This window comes from Cygnus atratus, chromosome 14, assembly GCF_013377495.2.
Source record: "Cygnus atratus isolate AKBS03 ecotype Queensland, Australia chromosome 14, CAtr_DNAZoo_HiC_assembly, whole genome shotgun sequence".
NCBI lineage: Eukaryota > Metazoa > Chordata > Aves > Anseriformes > Anatidae > Cygnus > Cygnus atratus.
This window is the reverse complement of record NC_066375.1, coordinates 19,411,411-19,433,192: the sequence shown is the minus strand read 5'-3', so window position 1 is coordinate 19,433,192 and position 21,782 is coordinate 19,411,411. Positions and strand designations below refer to the sequence as shown.

The 21,782-nt window shown below is 39.1% G+C and overlaps 1 protein-coding gene across 3 annotated transcripts in view; it reads right to left on the bottom strand.

Annotated features, from left to right (window-relative positions):
- Window positions 1-269: 269 nt before the first annotated feature.
- The window catches only part of PWWP2A (PWWP domain containing 2A), a 30,557-nt gene continuing 9,044 nt past the window's right edge, over window positions 270-21,782 (bottom strand). The window contains exons 2-3 of one of the 3 annotated variants that reach the window (XM_035563899.2): window positions 17,008-17,975; window positions 270-3,102 (exon numbers count right to left, since the gene is read on the bottom strand). In XM_035563899.2, coding sequence (XP_035419792.1) covers window positions 3,089-3,102; window positions 17,008-17,975 — 982 coding nt within the window. In that variant the 3' untranslated portion in view covers window positions 270-3,088. Of the gene's footprint in view, window positions 3,103-3,533; window positions 3,632-15,158; window positions 17,976-21,782 lie in introns of those variants that run through there. The other 2 variants (XM_050713551.1, XM_035563896.2) reach the window with 2 other exon arrangements.

Sequence of the window (21,782 nt, the reverse complement as noted above, 5' to 3'; positions counted from 1 at the left end):
CCACCTTCCTCCTTCAACCGGGCTGGGTGCGTCTCAGTCGCAGCCATGAAATGGGGCCATCAGGATTTCTTTGTATCTGTCTCTACAAAGTATGGGTAATCTTGTCTCATTAATGAGACGGCAAGAAAAAGAAGAGCTTTTCCCCGTTTCTGGTGGAAAGCATCCGGCTGGTTGAGCGTGACTTGGCATCTTTTAGCCACTGTGGTGAAATGTAACCTTGGATAGAGATTTGTCCAGGTGATTCACTTCCAGCAGTGGACTAGTAACCTCAGTTTAATCTTTGTTTAATTCAGGGAAAAAGAAGAAAAAAAAAAAAGCAGAAAAAACAGAAATCAAAGGCTTTTGGGTCAAGGACTAATAAAACAAGGAAGCTAAGACAAAACATTATTCAACATTATTTCCCTTTAAAAGAGCACTGAAAAAAATCAAGGCTTTATTTGAATAAATGTTACACAACATTCTTTATCATTTACTTCTCAGCAAACCTTAAAGGATGAATCATATTTTCCTCATTCAAGTCTACAAAATGAAAGAGGCATAGTGACCATTCAATATACAGACAAGAAGGTAGCACGGAGCAAAGCTTAAATATTAAGCAACTAAAGCAAAAAAGTGAAAAGCAATACATTACTGTAATTCTCTATCATTAGAATATCCCTGACAATTTCATTTCAAAATGAAAATCTGGTTTCAAACAAAATGGCTGCAATACTTTCTGTGAAAACAAACGCAAGTACAATTAGCTACCTTGTCTATTTTTATGCTATTTGCTTATATACCCATATTATCCAATGCAGAGACCTGCATCACTCTTGAATGTTTTTGTTTTTCTCTGTATTTCAGCTGCTGCGCACAAGTGCTCATGATGATGAGGAAATAAGAGCACTGGTTAAGAGTCAGATGTCACACAGGCAGGCACTACTGGCTTCTACTTACAACATCAATCAGTTTTCAATCCAATGTGCAATAACCCTGCTATTACAGTCCTGGGCCTTTTTCCTGAGCAGAAACTGTTTTGTGCCATGTTGTTTGGTGGCTTCTCTTTTGTTCAGTTGTGTTTTTTGTTTGTGTTTTTTTTTGTGTGTGTGTATTAAAATGTTATTTAATAGGCCAAGACCCTTGTACATTATCAATACAATTGGGGTTTAGTGACTAGAGGGTGAAAGGCTAGCACATACTCTATACCAAACTGCTTCCCCTTTCACCAAATCAGACATCTTCATTTTTCTAAATTCTAGTTAAATCTCAGGCCACAAACAGGACCAAACCACTGATCCTCTGACCAGTGAAAAGGAAGAGCACTGTAAAATATTAATCTGAAATTTTAAAAAGTCATATTTTATTATGAAAAATGGTACAATTTGAACCTACTGCATAGCATTATACAGCTATTTGTTAACAAGTAGGCAGTAAGTATTCAATTTCCGGCTTTATAAATAAATTAGCTCTCAAAAAAAGGAATTGAGCAAACACTAAGCATGACCTGGCTCAGTGTGTGTGCATCATTGATACGCCTTTCCTGGATCTGGATGACTGTCCTCACCTCTCACTTCCCTCTTCCCCGACTGCTTAACAAGTTTAAACCCATTGCCAACACCAAAGCCAAACAATGGAGTTGTCCTCACTTCGAATTCAGTGTTACTTAATTCAGGCGCCATACTTGAAGGCTGTGAAACTGTCTTTGTGCTGATACAGGTGCCTCTTGGAAAGGTATCTTTCTTTTTAAATAATCTGGATAAAGACACTATTTTCTCCAATTGAATCAGGATGCTAAGGAAGAAAAGAGTTTATTACAAGTCTTTTCAGTTCTCTAGAAACAAAAATTTGTCTTTGAGTAGATTATGTGCACATTTTCACTTCTTCTAAACAAATATTTTCGCAGGTTATATAATAAATCCCCAGTTAAGAACATTGTAATAAATGATACTGCTGAGAAAGTGTGCACACAATGTCAAACAGTGACAAATAAATTAATATTTAATAACTCAGTATTTCAGCAGCGTGTCCAGCATTCACAAGCTCCACTGAAGTAAGTCTTAGCAAACACCTTTTTGGGGAGGGGAATAAAATGGATAAAACCCACTGGGTTTGTTTTTGTTTGTTTGTTTGTTTTTGATTTACAGCTATTCAAACAAGTCAATGTAACTGAGATCAACAACCATCAGAAACACTAATAAAACCTTTGCTCTACTGGTTACCTATCTGAAAAATATTTTTGTCAAAAGGAGAAATTAACCCATGATTAGAAATAGAAATGCCATTCAATTTAATCTCTCTCCATTCACGACTCCCATCTTCTTATAGTATCATAAGCAAAATGCTACTCTCTGTTGTAGCCCTTCTTAATGTTTTTCAAAATCCTCAATTCCCTAAGTGTTACAATAGCATAAATAAAATGCAACCATATTCACACAGAAGGAGCTTTCCCATAATACAGAGATACATGGAGTTTGTGGTCACTGTCCTTTCCATCACCTCTATGGGAAACATTGGTCTCATATAGCAGGACTGTTCATATTTTACAATACAATTGGTTTTGGACATGCTTTTGATCACAGGTCACAGCTCTGCTAACACCTGCACTAAATACTAACTAAGCCTCATAGAATGGAAAATTGCAATGCTAAAGTTAAGAATTAAAATAAAAGTTCAAAAGTTACAGTCAACTTCCCAGGCAATTGGCTCCATCACTGGCACCTATCAAAACATACAAACGTGACTGTCACATTACAAAAAAAACAGTTATTTGCAGTGATTCTTCATACTAATAATTCAAGTGGTTCCTTGCATGTAAGTGTCTTATAATCTTCAATAATTTCATGCGTCATTTATTGCAAAAAAGTTTTATAAAATATTTCCTAACATCTTTTTAAATTTTAAAGAAAATGTACATTAGGTACAGGTGCCCTAACTGGGTGCGAGGGGGTGCTTTAACATATTTACCCCCCTTTCCCCTTCAAAAAATGTTTACTACTTGGTGAAGATTTCAGAGGAAAAATAGGACAATTCAGTCTCAGATTTCTTTCAGTCCTGATGAGCTGGTGCTCTTCGTGGCAGTGTAGTGAGGTTCCATAAAAACAGCAGTTGACTAGTGTCTCTGAGCTGAAAAGGGGAGAGAAAGGGAAAACAGTTAAATGCCTTCCAGAATATATTGCAAAAGTAGGTAAATAAAATCTGAGGTGGCCAGAGAAGTTACCGGTTCGCCTGCTCAGTTTTGTGCCTTGTGTGCAGAAGACAAAAAAATATATTTATGTTATCATAAGACATACACAAGTGAACAAACTCCTCAGTTGACCGGAGTTTTTAGAGAAGCTACCGTACCAGTCTATTACGTCTCATCCCGTTTCAGCATCAAGTGAGAACTTGTATTTTTAAAGACATCTCGAGGTTGTTAACAAGAGGAGGAAATTAATACACAAAAGCTATACAACGATGTATAGTTGACAGAATAAAACTAAAACTGACACTGTAATGGCACTCTGAATGTGAGACCTAAGGAATGCATGGGAGCACGAAAGAATAAAGCTGCTCACCGTGTTTCTTATGTTCTCCCACTTGCTCCACAGAACTCAAACGAAGTGATAAGGCAGGAGAAACAGTCCAAGCAACAGCTTCTGCATGAGACCACCGACTGTTCAGGGCAGTAGAGAATTAATACAGTCTGCACTGACTTGCCACTTTTGTAGTGTGGAGAAAACACATCTCTAAAATAATAATATTGAAGTTGAAAGAGGCCTCTTAGAGGTATTCTGGTCCAACCCCTTTGTTCAAAAAACCCACAGGAGAACAAAAAAGGTTCCAACAGGACCCGGCCTGCCGTGTTGGCTCCTTTTACCACTATGTTGAGCTTCAGACTGCTGGAGCTATTTTAGATTTATATGCACATTTTTCAGTACTGGCAATGGCATTCTGAATAATCCAGCTGAGACTCATACCATGGATGAGAAAATCCTAAAGTTCTTTCTGAATAGACAACTCTCCCAAATAATATCCAAAAGAAATATATATAAAATGAGAAGCAAAAGAGAAGAATTCATGAAAACAGGCCTTACTCTAGAGGAGGCAGGGAAGATACAGGAGATAAATGTGGAATTTGTCAACTGCTCAGTTACTCCTTATGCCACAAAAGGACAACAGAGAACACATTGTATACAATGAGATAGAACTCAAATAGGAATGAAATTTTGGGAAAATTGATACAGAAAAAACAAGGACTAATTACAAAATGTAACTGGGCCAGGCAAAGATGCACCTAGGTGCTATACTTTGACAGCAAACATGTAGGCATTCATTTTAATACCCAATAGATCCTCATTTGGGTATGATACTCAGAACTGATACAGAATTAAACCTATTTTAAGTGTGTTCCACTCCGAGATGCACGAAATAAACCTGCAGAGCCATTCTGTAAAGAGAAGGATGCCAGACAAAGTCCCCCCATATTCAACAGGACTTCTGCTGGTGCAGGGAACTAAACACCGCAGTGTCCCAGGCTGCAAAACAACCAATACTGGGCCTTAAAGCATACAGCCAATACGAAATTCTCCAAAATAAGATTAATGTTAAATTAGTACCGTGTATCCATGAAGTCTTGAAAAAGAAGCTTTTACAGTATGTCAGAGAACCAAACGCTACTGAGAAATATCAAAAATCCTACAAAAAGTTGGATGACAGTCCAGCCAGTATGTCCAAGTGCCTGCGCTCCCCAGCTTCAGCCTCAGGGACGCAACTCCTAGCCTGCAAACGTCTGTGGTCTATGAAGGGACAAGGCAAGACAGGAATCTGGTTATCTGAGCGAGCGTACAACTACAGCTATGTCTAAGGAAACGACCAGCTAACTTTACAGTGGTGTTCCCTCCTTCTGAGGACAGGCAGTTTTGGTTTTGACACTTCATCTACCAACTTAGCGATCAATGTGGTTGCAATGCTTTTCAGATCCACACGTGACAAAGCCTCCTGTGTACCACCACCAAATCTCAGCTTACAGAAACCAAAACCAGTGCATACCCACTATCTAATCTCAGACCTAATGCAATGATATAGTACTAGATCACACCGTTTTACATTACTGTATTAAAGTAAAAATCATGACTTCTTCATGTAAACCGAGCTCTGTTTACAGCAACTGTAGATTCTCCTCACTGCCCCATTTTCTCTCCATCTCAAGAGATACAAGGCACATGGCCACATCAAATCCAAGCAGTAAGTACATACTTGGACTAGAAGTCCCAACGTTGAGTATTTGCTTGGCTTTAAACACATGCTTTGTATTTCCTAATGGACTTAGGCACGCACTTCAAGTTAAGCATGCATGTTAAGTGTTTCCCTAAATACAGGTTCTCCCTCAGATCTGGGGTTGGAAAGAACACGGGAAAAGCTTCATTTTCCTAGAACAGTGGCTTGCTAACTACAGTCCATGTGTCAACCAAGTTTTCCACCAAGGTCCTCCTGCTCATGCTTTCAATTCTTTTCCTTGTTTTAGCTATTAAACTTCCTTTTAAAGAGACTAAAAAGTTACTAACTTCTTTCCTAATATTACTTTTACACATCAGCAGTGCCTATAATCATAGACAGCAGATGAACTGCCACAAGGTAGTTCTTAATAAGATGTGATCCCCACATAACAACAGTGTTTGAGGATGGCTGGTTTTAGACAAAATCTTATTTTTAAATTATTTTTTTTTACCTTTACATTATGCCTGCCGCATTATTTAATCTGATCACTTAATGCAAGCCTTAAGAGAAACAGTGTGGTTGTTTTCAAGAACATGCACGTACATCCTGACATCAGGGCAGGTCAGGGGGAACAGCTATATCAGAAGTGTTCAAATAGAAGAGGGAAATAAAATAACCAGCAGCTCACCACCTCTGGGCCAGCCAGTACCTCCTGGCAAACGTGTCCTTCCCTCAAGGCAGGGGAGGGAGCAGACAGCCCTGCCCCGGCCACCGACAGCTCCCAAGCCCCCACCTGAATCCACAGCAGGCTGTCAGACGCTGCAAGGGAGCAGCAGGACTCAGGCTGATGTAAAATGCTGTCAGTCGTTGAGATCTATGGTAGACAAAATCTGGTCAACGGAAGTAGAGAATTTGTGACGTTTTAAAGAGGAAAAAATAAAGTAACCTCCTTGTCCGCCTGAATTCTTACCGAGTAGACTACTTTTGCTCTCCAGAAAACACCATACCATGAAAAGATGCTAAAAAAAAAAAAATCTGATACTAACTTTATGTGCTTAAACTAGACCTTACCAGCAGAGTTTACACCTTCACAGGAAATAACACATCATTTTGCAAACAAACTAGCAGACAGCAAAACAAAGTGTCAACACCAGCAATGTACCTGTGCAAACACTGTACTGCACATGGAAGACTTTGGTGCTCAAAGCTGGAGCAATACTCCGAAATTGTGCTGCACGAAGTAACTCTCTAAAGTTAAAATTGAAGCAATTGGTTATACTTCATGGTGACTGTGACCTTTTCTATATTTTGGAGTAAAAAAAAAAAAAAAAAGCAAACTTAGGGCACTGTCTACTCAAAATCAATGGCACTTTACATCCAGTTTGTAATGAAGCCTGTGATAAACCAGATTTACTGAAAAAGTAAAAAAAGACATTTACTGAAAACCACATTTACTGAAAAAGGAAAGCAAGCGTGACAGCTAGGCAGACGACTTGCCATTGCAGCCATACAGCTGGTAGTCAAAGCCAATTAATAACCACTCTCTTCCATGTCTTAGATTTGTCTTGATTTCTAAAACGGGAAAAACAGCAGCTATTCCTCTCCCTTTTAGAGCATGAAGCAGATGAGACACCAGTTTTCCTTTCTAGGTAAAAACCATAAAGATGAAACTGCATCTTCCTTTGGCTTTGTGTCTTCACATAAAACTGTGCACAGTTGTGTACACCTCATTAGCAATGGTCAAACTACCCAGCATTTCTTTACTATAGTAATTAAAGTCACTTAACAGAAAAGCAGATGACTCTCAGTTGTAGAGTATATTGGAGTCTCTCTGTATGCTGCTTCACTTTATTATAAGTATTCTAACAACTATCCCCATTTGGCTCCTCACAGCCTATAAACTGAAATTCAGAGCCTTTCTGGCAGTAGCAATACAATCTTTGTGGAAAAGATTATAGTATAGAAGAAATCTGAGACAACAAAAGGTGAAAGAGCAATGGACCAGCTGCTCAAAAGCCTATTATGATTAGGAGCCAAAGATCCAGGGAAAAAAAGTTGATGAAAAAATAGAAACACTCTCTTGAAATCAATAAACCTAACTATTGCAGAGTCTGCTATTCTAATACATACTAAACATACACTTGTTACCTGCATGTTTAGGAAAATTCATGAATACAGAATATTTTGAGATGGAGCCTTTGTCTTGTTGCCGTTATGCGGGTGCTAAGAGTACTGCGTGTGGATTTTGCAGACCAGCGAGGAATAACCATGGCTGGGATTGCTGTAAGGTACATAAACTGACTAGGGGATGTCTGATCAAAGGGGCTGTCCAGTCAAAACTACTTTTATCTGGATCAATAGCAGTGTTTTGTATACAAAAGGTTTCGGGCAGGAATAAATGAAATAAGTCTCCTTGGATTTAGTGACTGAAAAATAACCCCCCACACTTGCAGTTTCTTCTTTTAGTACCCCACCAGCTATATTGTAGAGGAACCTCTCTCATCCTCAGGGTTTCCCTGCGGCACACTGTGCATGTGCTGGCAATGCAGGGAGCAAAGGTACAAAGAGCCGAGGTGCCACAGAGCACCAAGCAGCCCCAGCTCCTCAGAGCGAGCTGCCATGCAGGCCGCCTGCCTCAGCTCCTCATCTGCCACTGCATTCCCCGGCCCTGGTGGGTGCAGCAAGCCGCCCGTCCCATCAACCGCTCAGTCCCTGTGTTCATTCACTTCCCTGTATCAGCTGCAGCCTGTAGATCAGCGACAGAGAAACCCCATCCTCCCCGTGACAGGCGGCATGCCTGGCAGTCCGGCCTGAAGTCGCTTCGTCCAGTTGCTGGAGTCTGCGGAGCCACCACAAAAACCACTGGCAGTGAGAAATGTGTGTCAGGACAAGCACAGGCACAGCTGGTGGCCTCGTTCTGCTGATGTTGCCCAAGTCTGCCCTGCTGCACCCCGTTTTACACAGTCGCTTTCCTGGGAGTTACGGCTGAAATACGGACTTTTAATATGAAATTTTTCACAAGGCCGATGCATTCACTAATGGCCAGAAAGCAGCACTGCTTTTGAAAGTGTTTGTTTTGCTCTTCAAAGGAAAAGCAGAGAAACAATAGGCCAGCCAGCAAGGAGAAAAGGCAGCTGGGAAGGACAAGGAGAATAAAAATAGCAGCATCTCCCATCAAAAACTTCAAAGGAAAAGATACTTAGTTCTTTAAGTGGATTGATCCAAATTTTAAATAGCTACAGTACCATAAACAAGTTCGTCAGCTTGCTAGCACTGTCTACGTACAAAACTCTGTAACAGAAGAAAGGGCAAAAGTTATTTAACTGCAACAAATTCAAACTTCGACTTACAAAGTCAAAGTTATGAAGGCATGAAGAGTAAAAATAGGCTTCTCTTCCAGGTAATGGATTACTAAAAGAAAGCAGAACTGTCATATTCCCATACGGGCTAAGATGATTTTCAGCAACTGGGCCTTAACTACAAGGCAAACCAAGAGCAACAACCCATTCTTCAGTGTATGTGCCTAATTCTCTGAAATACATAACACAGTACCAAGAATTTCTAAAAACCTGCCAAAGCCAGCTTTTGTATGTAAACCTATCAGAAGAGATTAGGTCCCTAAAGCCCTCAACGCCTGAAAAGTCTTAAGATAAGTGTTGTTTTTTCCTTACAATAATCAAATATTGCTAATGCAATACTACAACCAAGAATATTCAATGCTCAAAACCTTCAGCTATGATTTTAACAGCAACATATACAGAAAAAAGCAAAACAAAACAAAAAACTTCCCTTTTTCTCATAGAGAAATATAGGTAAACAGTTTGTGTGGGTGGAAAAGGTTATGGGAGGCAAAGGTCGGGGGGAGTAATTTTTCTTTTATACTTGCACCATGTGTTTTTAAATTCTGAACCACTGCAGCAGTGCAATTAAATATTAGTGTTTCTAAAGCTAAACAAAAAAATCCTAAATGATACTAAATAAATAAATAAAGGATGCAAAACTAGCATTTAAGTAAAAAATTGCCTGGAATTGTACCTGCTTGCTTTACTGACAAAGCAGGTATCTTCCTCCTCTGTGCACCTGCTAAAACACAGACATGCGAGGCCATCAGGGCAGAGCCTGCCACCAGAATTATGCTACATTTCCATCACTGAGTCTCTTGCTGATGGTAACAAGCTGGTGGGAACACAGCCTGCCTTCCAAATCTCAAAGGCATAGTACATGGCTGGCGCATGTAAGAATATTTTTTATTCATATTGTATATCTGACATCAGAACCATTAGTAAGCAAACATGAAAACTGACCTAGATGTTAAAAAAAAAAAAAAAAAAAAAACTCATTTAAGGTTGGCATATGATATAAATGATGTCATCCAAACATGATTTTGCATAGTAGAGTCCCCTTGGCAGGGATAGAGTGCAGTTCAGGAGCTTATACCAAGTGAGAGTCCTGCACAACTGAGAACAGGACACACAGGGCAGATAATTCCCTATCTGCATGTTTCTGCGAAGATCCTCTTTCCTAAATCTGAGTTGTTAATTACAAAATTACAAAAGACAAAGCTATGACAGGGCCACGATAGGTCATCGATTCTATCCCATACCCAAACACAGGATTAATTTAACTAACCCACTCCTGACAGAGGTTAGCCTAACGTATTGTTTCTAAAATCTTGTAATTACAGAAGCTATGCAACTCTCCTGACAACATCCAGGATTTCATTGCCGTAACTGGAATAAATATTCTAGTGTCTAATCTTAACTCCCTGTCTTGTGATTTTAACTACTAGCTCTTGTCCTAGTTGCAATTAAACAGAAATGTATTTCCCTTTTGTCTCTGCACCTGTCCGTCAGGTATTCGCAGACTTCCAATATCCTCAGTTCCATCAGCCCTTTATTCCTTCTCTGCCAAAATCGTTGGCATAGAAACTGCACTATGGCTGTTCAAAATGTGCATGGTCCTGGTTTTGAAAATAACTTCTCAAATGTAGCCCAGACAAATTCCATAGAGCTATTTGTGTTCATGCAGTGGAAGAGCAGAGCCTGAATTTAAACTTGGAACAGGGGATCCTGATTTGTTCCCTGCTCCAACATACACCTGCAGCCTGTTTTGTTAATATTATCCCTTTGGACCACAGGTAGGTAGGTAAGAAGTTTTTAGCACTGTGCATATGAAAACTACCTGAGAGGGTGATGTAGAAGACCCTGTATTATCAATTACATTTATTTTCCATGCTGCTGCTTATCCTACTCCACACCAAGAACACACTGATGCTTTTTCTTGAAAAAATACATACGTACATGGAGCCATAGATCCGAGTTCCCTTCCACAAGCAGTAACTGGCAATGAGTCAGCCAGCACTGCAGGTCCACCCCTGAGAGTTATCCCCAGCTGCTGGATCTGATGCCAACAACAAAACTGTGCAGGGAAAAAGCACGACACCACAGACAGCAAAATGGTGTCTCCACAGCCAAGCCTGGGAACTGCTGTTTTTCCTTGCGTTCACAGAAGGGCAAGTGTGTCACAATTTGATTTTATATAAATATACACACACACACACACATATATATATATATATAAAATATTCAGATAAATATATATAAAGCTAACATATATATAATGCTTATATATATATATATAAAGCTAAATTACAGTATGGATCAGTATACATATTCGAGGTATTACTGAAGAAAACCTGAAACATAAGAGTAACTCACAGGATAACTACGAGCTACCACTAGGATCTAACAACTAAAAAACAATCTCCAGAGAGATTTCTGATTTAGGGAAGAGTGACTGCCACACTCTAAGAGTTTTGCAAAACCCCATCTAAATCACTATGAACAGTTCTTACCACCGATGTCAAAGAAAGATGAGTTCGAACAAGAACAGGTGCAAAAAAATGCTGGTAAAGATGAGCAGGGAAAAAAAAAAACATCCTACAAGCGGATCTTATTATGTCCAGTTACATGGCCACATTCTATAAATACACTTACAGCATAACACCACACTAAGGGAACTATTTAAATTAAAATACCAAGTTGTCACAGAGAACAGCAACTGAGGTATTATACCCGTTGAGTAGGAACTTGGCATTACGACTGTCAAGGCCACGAAGCAGAGGTTCTTCCCACTACAGATTAATAATTTGAAGCTGAATACTTGGATCCACATCTCACAAGCCTGGATCTAATGCCTTAGACACCTTGACAGCTACTACAAAAGCTGTGATACTGCAGGCCTCTACCCACCCTGCTGCTAAATGTGGCTGATCCCTCATCACCACGGCCATGTCAGAAGCCTTAAGGCATTTATGCAAGTAGGCCTCTGTTGGTATTGATAGCTTACTTTTATCTATAGGGATAATTGTACCATATTATTGCCAAGTATAACCTGTGTATATCTCCAAAAGGTATCCTACTATATCCTCTCTTTGAAAAAAAAAAATCCCCTCAGTAAACCAACTTCACATACGCATAGCCTCACCTGACAAAATCTGGTAACAAGCCAATCCATTTCCACAAGCTTGAATTAAATTCTAGATGAGGTTGTCTGAACAGTTGGCCGTGGGGCAAGGACACACATCGCTATTTTTTTTCCTATAATTTCTCTCAAATATGAGAACTATTCCCTCCTACTGCTCTTGCAGAGTAACATATTAGTCTCAATGCTATTCTCCTAGTTCTCCTTACAGTATCACATCTAACTCAACATACCAAGTTCCTCTCTTTTCCTTCAGCTTCCCTATGACCTTTCTATTTATAGACTTAAAAAGTAAACTGAAAATAAGAACGGAAAGATAAATCATCTAAGCCTTTAACCACTGTAAGTTCTGTGCTGTAAGACCCCTCTCAAGTTTGTTTCTGAATAATATACCAACACTTCTACCAAATGGCTTATGGCAAAAAACAGTCAACTACCTTTTTAGTCATAAGCTCAGTGTACTTTTCTTCCAGTTCACACTCTTCACACATCTACAAATTAGCATACAGTGATCCCATTGTACTGGCTGAATTTGCTTGTTTTTGTAGGAATTTATTAGAATACAATTATAAGAAACAGAAGAACTGAAACGACCATCATCGATCGTTGGCTTCTTTCTTTGCGGAGCTCTTCAGCCAAGAAGACTGCTCTGATTGTGTACTTCACAGAACGTGCCTGAGGATGGATGATACTGCTACTGAGGACAAGCTACTTGGATTTAACTTTCAAAAACCGTGTTTGCATTATACACTAACAACTTCAGCAAACGCTTATAGATGACAGGAACTGCCATTAGCATCAAGACTTTGGAAAGTTAACCAGTTAACTTCAGAAGAGTTAACGAGAAACAAGTCCAGAAGTGAAAAAAGCGACTCATCACTTCCATTGATATTTTTTCAACCTAATCACACTTTGAAGCTTCTCTCTCACTCTCAAAAAAGTATTCTACAACATGCTGAGAAAAAGTCTTCTCAGCTTTGCACATTTGACTTAAATTAAACCCACCCCCCAATGTCCCTGCTAGTGAGGTAGATGTCAGTTCTGTAGGTTTCAAACTAAAGATAACACTAAGAGGAAAAAAGTGGTATAATCAGAGATAATTATCTTGTTTAAGTGTCAACATAAAATTACAACTCTGATTAGAAAAATAAATATTTGTTCAATTTCCTCCAGAGAAACAAGCATTTCACATTTGCTCCCAGCTTTACTCATGAAACGATCAAACTTCCAAACACCCCAAAGAAATCTTTGTGTTTTGACATAACCACTCTCTCGCAAAACATTTTATCTGAAACTAAAGATTTTCAAAGGAATAGTAGGCTTGTGTTAAAGAGTTGTTACTACCTATCACAATTTTTCTCCAAATTGAAATACCATGCATATACAACAACCGTGCTGAGGATTTTCCTTAATTCTAAAAGGCATCATCTGCAATTCATTATATTAAGCTGATATAAAACTAACAGTCAGCCTTTATACTGCCGTTTGTGTTCGTAATGTACAGCCTGCTTGCAACAGTTGCACGGCTTAATTACACAGATGCACTATGCTGGCACCATACAGGCATGCTCCTGTCATTAGTTATTTGATAAGTCATTTAAACTGTTAAGCTAATTCAGAGATGGTAGAAAGAACAGCAATCCACACTCAGATTGCGGGCATTGCTGGAATCAGGTAGACATGTAAGAAAGCAGCTTTTTGCAGTTTAAAGCTAAGACAAAGCCTAGTGCTGTGTAAATCTTCAAAGCTAATCTATACGCAGCATACATGCTGCTATAATCAAGGTGACTTATTGTCAGAGCCCAACATTTTCTCCATTATCAACTATTATGTCTAGAGTTTGGCTACTTCAGAGCGAAGAGAAAGATCATGGACCCATGAATAGGATATTTTCAACGTAAGGTAGCATGGTGTTGTGAAGAAAAAAATACTCTGGTGGTTTTGAAACCTGTTAAGTCTGAGGCGATGTACTGCACATTTAGTATACACTATAAAACTTAGGAAAGACTTCTTAAAAAGACTGACCGCCTACAAAACTTAAACTCATTAAATGCCTTTCATAAAGTTCATTTGAACATAAAGCAATCAAAAGAAACCCCCTCAAACTTCATGCTCTTCAATCTTAGCAGTGAACACCTGATCAAACTTCAACTACATATGCTCTAGTACTATGCTAACTTTAATGCTAACTTTAAATAAAAGAATACAAAGCTTCCAAGTATTTAAAAATAATACAGAGTAAATATTGATTTTACCACTACTTAACTCAGAACAACTCTAACTTATAACCAGTTTGCTTGAGATTCTAAACCTCAAGAAACCAGCACAGACATCTAAACCATGCTGTATGGGTTCTTGGCTTCAAAAAGCAGTCTGCTTTAGTAACAAAGTACGACTTATTTACTTAAATATTTGAGTAACTGTTTCTGTTTGCAGGAAAGAACACATATAAGTGAAACAGGATTTTTTTTCCGCATTATGAAATTTATTGTGTGTTTATCACATTCAAAAAGCATTGACCAGTTGGTTGATTTTTTTTTTTTTTGTAACTGTTAGAATGCCAAGGAAAAGCTGATATATTTGGAAGCTGAACTAGCTCCTAATAGAGTTCACCAGGAGCTTCGGAGGAAATTTGAACGGCCATGTATTCAACACTTTGGACTTCAAGTAGTTCTGTGGGCACAACAGAATAATTTTAAGAGGTTAAAAGAAACCAAATGCTTTGGAAAGACCAGACAGTATCATGGATACATGAAATTTATCTCAAGTTTAAAAGATTTTTAAGGGTTTGATGATTAAATCCTTACCCCATTTTCATGTCTGTTTAAAATCTCAATTTTCAGTCAATTTTCAGTCTAAGCTTAAGTTTTTACATCTGTCATGATTGCCTGCTTGGGCAATTATGGAAAAAACAGGATGAAAATTGCTTTGGGATGAACGTTGACAGATTCTTCACGAGACATTGCAAGGCTCAAACAGGAGTGGGTTAAAGAAGAGAGAGCAATTCTTATGGTCAGATAAGGACCAAAACTAGAGCAAAAAACATACAATTGATTGCATGAAAATGCTCCGCATTGAGCAACAGACATGCAAGAAAAGCTGAAGTAACAGTGGAGAGTGGGTCTGCTTAGTTTTTGGTAGATGGAGAAAACTGAAAACATTTCCCCACTGTACAAGTGACAGTCTTTATTTGAATATATGGAACAATCTAATTATGGGGGAAAAAATGATAAACTTTACAGAAAGCCCTCTACAGAGCTAATTCTGAAACAAAAAGGGAGAGATAATTGCTTAATCTCAAAATTAAAACTGAAGTACACCAATAGTACTTTACATCAAGCAGTTATCTTTAAAAATGAGTGAAAAAGGACAATTTACTTTTTAAAAAAGGTGTCCTCTAAATACGGCATACATATAAAGTACTCTAACATCCTAGATTTTTTCAAAGCTTTTTGAGAAACACACACAAATAATTCAGATTTAGTCAATTTTATTTACAGTTTGTTTTTTTTTTTTTTTACATTTCAGAGCATTACACAATTACATATTCTCATTTTCTGACCTGCAAACAGATACCTTAAACGGAAATATTAAAAAAAAAAATGAAGTTAGATACATCCAAAATGCAACAATTACACATCTGACAATTCACAAAGTGTAATTAACTAGGACGTATCCTAAGAATGTAGGAACAACCAGTCAGGAGAAAATCTGACCAATTTCAGCAATCAATTATTTACACATTCAAAACAAAGCCTCTCTTAATCTAAAACTCCAGGCAAATGGCCTGAAAGACTTCTTCAGGAAGAAAGACCAGAAGTTATGATTCACACCTATGCAGCATTAACAGCCCTTGATCCCAAATACTGAGCAACTTCTCAGCTTTGTCTTAGAGCTACAGGCATCCCTCTCAGCTTCTGAGACCCTGAAGTGTCAATATTTGTGCCCCCATGTGCATAGAAAGGCTGAGTGTTTAAGAAGTGGTCACTAAGATTAAACCCCATTTAATCTGGTCTTTAGTTACGTGAATTTTTCTTCCTTAAAAATTTCAGCAAGTCTCCTAATAGCATTTAAACTGGCCTGTGTGGATTGGCACATGCCTCTGAAATGTTTACGTATGCATCGAACCAATTTGCACTGGCCAGACTAAACACATTGGAGAGTATTTGAAATAATGTTTAAAGACCATTTAGACAAGGCTTACGTTTCTACACTTCCCTGATGGGCCACCTAAAGAAAAAAATAAAATATCACAGCTACTACTTTCATCCCTTGTGTTAACCCTTTGCCACACAGCAACTAGGTACATACTGGGTAGAAACTACTAAAAATTCCCTGCAAATAAGCTGCCTTTCAGCTGAGGCTATGGCTCCTACGCATTGGGTGTTTGAGGAGTTTTTCTTTAAAAAAAAAATCTCACTTGAAAAATACTGAAATTCTCACTTTCGGCTAATTTTGATTGCATGTTCAATTTGTTTAACTTTCAAGAAACTGCTACAAATGGAACAACTTTAGTATAAAAAGAGCATTCAACCGAGTGCAACTTCTGACTTGGCAAGTCCTTCATGGTAGTTCTCTAACTAGGCTATGAATTTTGTGGAGCCTCCGGATTTCTTGCCTACCTTACTCTCCATGTTCACGTTTCAAACTGTGTCAGCAGGGCCCGAACTTCGGGAGTCAGCTGCTTAGCAGCCTTAGCTGCCTCTGTGACGGCCTTGCGGTAAAGACCCTTTCTCTTCTTATTAAAGCGCGACTGGAAGTTTTCTAAAAAGGGGGATAGTTGTGAAAGAGCAAGAATAGATGTTGTTGGGGACCCAAACCATGATATACAAGCCTCCTGTCGAACTAAAAGGCCATTATCTTTCCGGCTCACAGTTATGGTCAGAATACGAGCTGGCCACCAAGGGAAGCCATAAATCTTGGCCCAAACAATGTCCCCTACACATATGGTCCTGCCATCTGGTGTAACACACTTAGACACTTTTTTGGAAAAGACTTTCATTTTCAAGGAATTACTGAGCTTTTTCTCTTCCTTTGAAGAGGAGGAGGAGGAGGAAGGTGCATGCATGCTGCCTGGAGGAAAATCAAAGCTTTCAGTAGAGCTACACTCAGAGTTGGTAGATTTCAAATCATCTGTGCTATCACTACTACAAACTGATGCACTGGAAGAGTCAGATTTCTTTTGATTAAGGGTCATGTAAACCGTTATATTGCTTTTGCTGCCTCTCTTGCCCAATGTCTGGTGTTCATCCTGATCAACAGTTACATGCACTTCACTTGTGTCCTGAACCTCACTGCTGGCCTCTTCAGGGCCTTTTGAGGGGCTCTGATTTTCTGAAGGGGCCTCACCTGCTGAGCGGGTGGAGGAGCAGCGAGACTGGGGCTTAGTTGCCATCTTGCCACTCCGTATTTTCTCAAGTCCTGTCTTGAGAGAAGAGTCATTTTCTTCATTCCGATATCTTTGTGGCTTTAAACGCAATCGAGGTGGGAGGGAACCTGAGCTGGTGTTCTGAAGACGCCGTGTGAAATGGACCTTTGAGTGTGCATTTTTGGAAGAGGAGGTTGCACTCTGCTTCTTTTGTGCCTTTTCTTTGGCCATTTTCAAGACTTCCCGAGCTTTTGCATGATCCATGTTTTTGCTCTGGAGAACTTTTTTTGTATTTAACTGCGCTTTTGAAGTATTTGCTTGTGCAGAAACTTTAACTACTCTGCTTCTGCTGTGGGCAATATTTGAAACCTTGACCACAGCATTCCTTTTCTGGCTTTCATTTTGGCTTTTTCCATCCACCTTGTGGTCAGTCTTAAGTTTTTTATTCACAGTAGTCACACTCTCGTTTCTGCGTTTTTTATTATCCTCATATTTTGAAGAGTCACTTGCATTGCCACCTTTTTTTATTTCCTTTTTTTCTGCAACAACACTGTTTTTGCACTTGTCACATAAGACCTGCCGGGGTCGTAGTTTGATAGCATTCATGATAGAAGTGGGTTCCTCCCTGTACATTTTACGCTTGGGCCGCTTAATTTTCCGGGGCGGAGGCTGAGGTATTGACTGGTTATACGTGTCCCTGATAAACAAAGGAGGAGGATATGGCGCTCCCTCATGAAAGAGAGGAGGTGGTTTAGAAGTCCATAGGCTTTTAGCTAAGCTTGGTTCTGATGGCTGCATGAGAGAAGAGTCATCAGGGACTGCAGCATTAGATTCACACTTCACCTGTGCCTCATCTTGGAATGGTTTACTTTGGAGCTGCATGGCTTCAGGTTTATCCTTGTATTCCCTTTTAGGAAATATGGTCACAGGGATTCCGTGGGGTCCAAACCTTGAAGAGAACAAAAGAACGTTAAAGGTTTTGAGAGATCTTTTGCTGCATTTACTAAAAAGCATTTGAAAGCCTGCCCATGTTACATAACCACCACTTGAAATACATGGATTCTGGGCAAAACTGAAGCATTACACCAAGCCTGATGGTAAATTTTGAAAAGGCAGAATACCAAAACCAAGTCGGCAGAGAACATGAAATATGCAACTTCACTTATATGCTTGTTTTATTTTCAGGGATTGTTGTTAATAAAAAGTATTACCTAGAAGATTAAATTAAAAAACCTAGAAGGTTAAATTAAAAAGTTTAACCTTATACTTCTAGAAAACACAAGCATGCAAACACTCAGTAAGTCATCCCATAACTCTAAATCTATACAAGATTAATTTCCATACTAGGTCAACTTATGTGAGGAAGGCATCTTCAGTAACTTTTACAGAGTTCTTCAATTTGTGGCATAGCACAAAAGGCTGAACTTATTCCAGATTTAAGCTGAACACACAATGCGTAAGTATTGGCATTTAAGAGAATGCTATCATTCTTTATGTACAATAAATACCCACAGAAGATTAGTACTTGACCATCTGATGCATGACAGCCTAAAGCTTGCTAGCCCAGTAGATTGAGTTTCTTTCAGCAAAGCTACCCTCATAATTTCAGTACTGTATAAATCCTTTCCCTCTGTTCTGCACACAAACAATATTTTAAGATATTGCCTACCTTTCTGCAGACAGCTCTAGGTATTCTATGATCTCTGCTGCCCTATTTGACAGGCATATAGGACTTCTCACTGATTAAGACAATAGAAAAATCCCAGCAAGTCTTAGGCATTAGTTCAACTTTCCTGTACTAACAGACGTGGCCTGTTCAACAGGTAACCAGTACCTTCTGCAAAAGGTTACGCTAAAGGAAACATTTCATCAGCTTGCAAAGCATTATATTTGCCTTCTCCAGAGAGAAAAGCCAACTGATAAATACATTCATATTTCAATGTGTCTTTCAAACCCTAGAATGGGGAGAAAGGGATTAAAAAAGCCTGTTCCACATTTCTTGTATCTTACACTAGAATCTGCCATCTGAAGTATCAACCTTAACAGAGCTCTCATGAGGCTGTTCAGCACCCAAGCTCTGCCTGACTCCAGCTCCAATACACACAGAAGTGTTTGGCTTACACGAGGTTATATTTTAATGGTCTAGCTTGATGCAGTATGAACACAACAGATGAGGCTGCAATTTAAGCATTAAATCATCCATTCCAAATCACCAAACAAACACCATTCGCGTTTATCCCACCTCATATCCCACAAGACATGTGAATTAAGCCATCATCCAGGATTTGTCCTCAGGTAAACGCTAGTTCACAGTGCTCTTCGGCTCTTTAACTGCAGCACCATCTTAACTGATTGAACTGAAATTTATTTGCAATCTATGGTTGCCTCTCAACTGAAAATAAATGCTGAATACTGCTCTAGTTTCCTGCAATAAACACGCAGGTTATACAAATGCCTACTTGCTCTCTTTTTCAAAACAAGTTTTGAAGAAATGTGTCATCTAGTGTTAGAAGATTCTTTACACTGTCACCAGCAAGAGCCTTCACTTATCTGCCCTTCTGCATATCTGATAAGCTACTTTTTACACTTAAAATTGTTATTGAAGCGAGCAATCCCTCCAAGATTAAGTTACCCATCCAGCTCGCGCTCCATTGTACCTAATCAAAGGGCAACTCAACCATTTTCTTAATCATAAAAAGAGCAGCAGTTGTACCCATGACAATTTTCAGCTAACAAGTATCAGCACCAGTGCTATTGTTCCACTACCCCTAGACCCTGTTCCTCTGCTACCTTTGAACTCTAGAGCCAGAGGCAAGAGCCAGGCTAGCCACCGGAGCACTGTTCTGTCCTTATGCAGTTGCCCATGAGTGCTCTTCGCCACAAAATATCCTCTCGCCCCACAAAAGTTCATTTCTCAGGGGTGGGCCCCCTCCAGACGTCCCTCCTGACAGGACTGCTACAAGTAAATGCAGTCTACTGCCACTGAGGGCTACAAAGAGTTACAAACATTTAGCAGCAGATACAGGCATTTCTCCAGCCTACAGTAAGCATTAATTCATCAAGGACTCCTTCATAACTAACTAAGTTTTAAGTTCCCTAAAGTCCCAAAGTCCACCAAGCATGAACAAGTTGCTTTGCCACAAACACTTTTCCTTCCACTAAGGATTACGAATAGGTTATTGAGCTCCAAGTGGGATTTAAAGCAACAAAAAAATCAAACACACCTAATCAGCTGATAATTAAATTAGCAACATTTTCAGTGTTACTTGCATCAAGAACTTCAGCTTCTTTTACAGCAAAAAGATCTCGATCACATCTTTCGCCACCTGATAAAGATTACAGGAGTTGGGAAAACTGTTAGCTTACTGTACGAACTGAGAACAAGAACTCCTAGAGGGAGAGAACTCTGCTGTGAAAATTTCAATCCCAGATGAACACCAGGAAAGTAGAACTAGATAGGACTGTGATATTTAAAGGGCAAACTCCATACAGAAGTATATCACTTACACTTCTTTTTCTCTAAGGAACTGTATTTCCTAGTTGCTTACAAGACACATCCATAGGCCAACACACAAGCCTTTCTTCTAGAGGACAATTATACCGACTTGATGTTAGGACATGAAGCATTATTAGCAATGATCTAAGAAGAAATAGACAGAAGACTGCAAAGAGGTTCTTCAGAAGCATCCCATTCAAGTACTTCATCTCTTCTAGATTTTCCTTCTAGTGCCTCACAAGCAAAGTCAGCATGATCAGCACTCAAAACACATAAAGGAGCCTGATGGAAAGCTCCACACATGACGGATACAATGAAGTCATTTAAGATCATTAATGTACCTCAGACTATCTGTTCCATCAAGAATCTCTAATATAGACCTTTTCCTTCAATGACTTCTGTAATATACAAGTGAAAAAGCTGAGGAACAGGACAGCTGAAGTGGAATTTTTGTATAAGACACAAACCTGCTTTAGTAAGACAAAACCAATCCATACCAAATCTTTGAGGCTATGGCCTGTCTCACAAAAGGTACTATTTTAATGAATGAGCTAGAATCTGCTGACCCTGTCTACCTAAAAAAGAAGTAAGACCTGTAAGATTACCAAATATTCACAACTACTGTCTGGTACCAGTTATGTAAGAGTAAAGGAAGACAATTTGTGTAAGTTGTACATCAATATGTAAAGACTTGACTAGCAAAGACATAGTTCATTTGAAACAAGACGAATTGGGCATGCCCAGAGACTGAATATTACTTCCAACAGCTGACTGCATCTTTGCTTTGGCCCCATCCAATAGCGGGTTACACCCCTAAACGTTCAGTTTTTACATGACTGTTGATTCCTCCTTGGTAAATTTCTCCAGCCGTGGAACTTGGAAGAATTAAATGAAAATTAAAAAGAGAACAGAGGCAGAAAGACTTAGAGAAAAGAGAAAATGACACAGAATGGTGTACAGAGACGGAAAGAAGGAGGTAGTAAGCATGACAGAGAAAACAGACAATGGCCTATTTTCTTACTAGAAGAAGCAGAATGAATACGTGACCAAAACAAACCTATTCAAGACAAGACATGACAGAGCACCTAATTAATCTAATAATGAAGTTGAGTATTTATTGAATATACTATATGCAACGTGAATTTCAAGCCCTATCTTCATACCTCTGGACCTTGAAGACAAGTGCTTTCTATACAGTCACAATAACGATTTCTGTTACACCAGCTGCACATTGGAAACATCTGTGAGTACCACACGTAC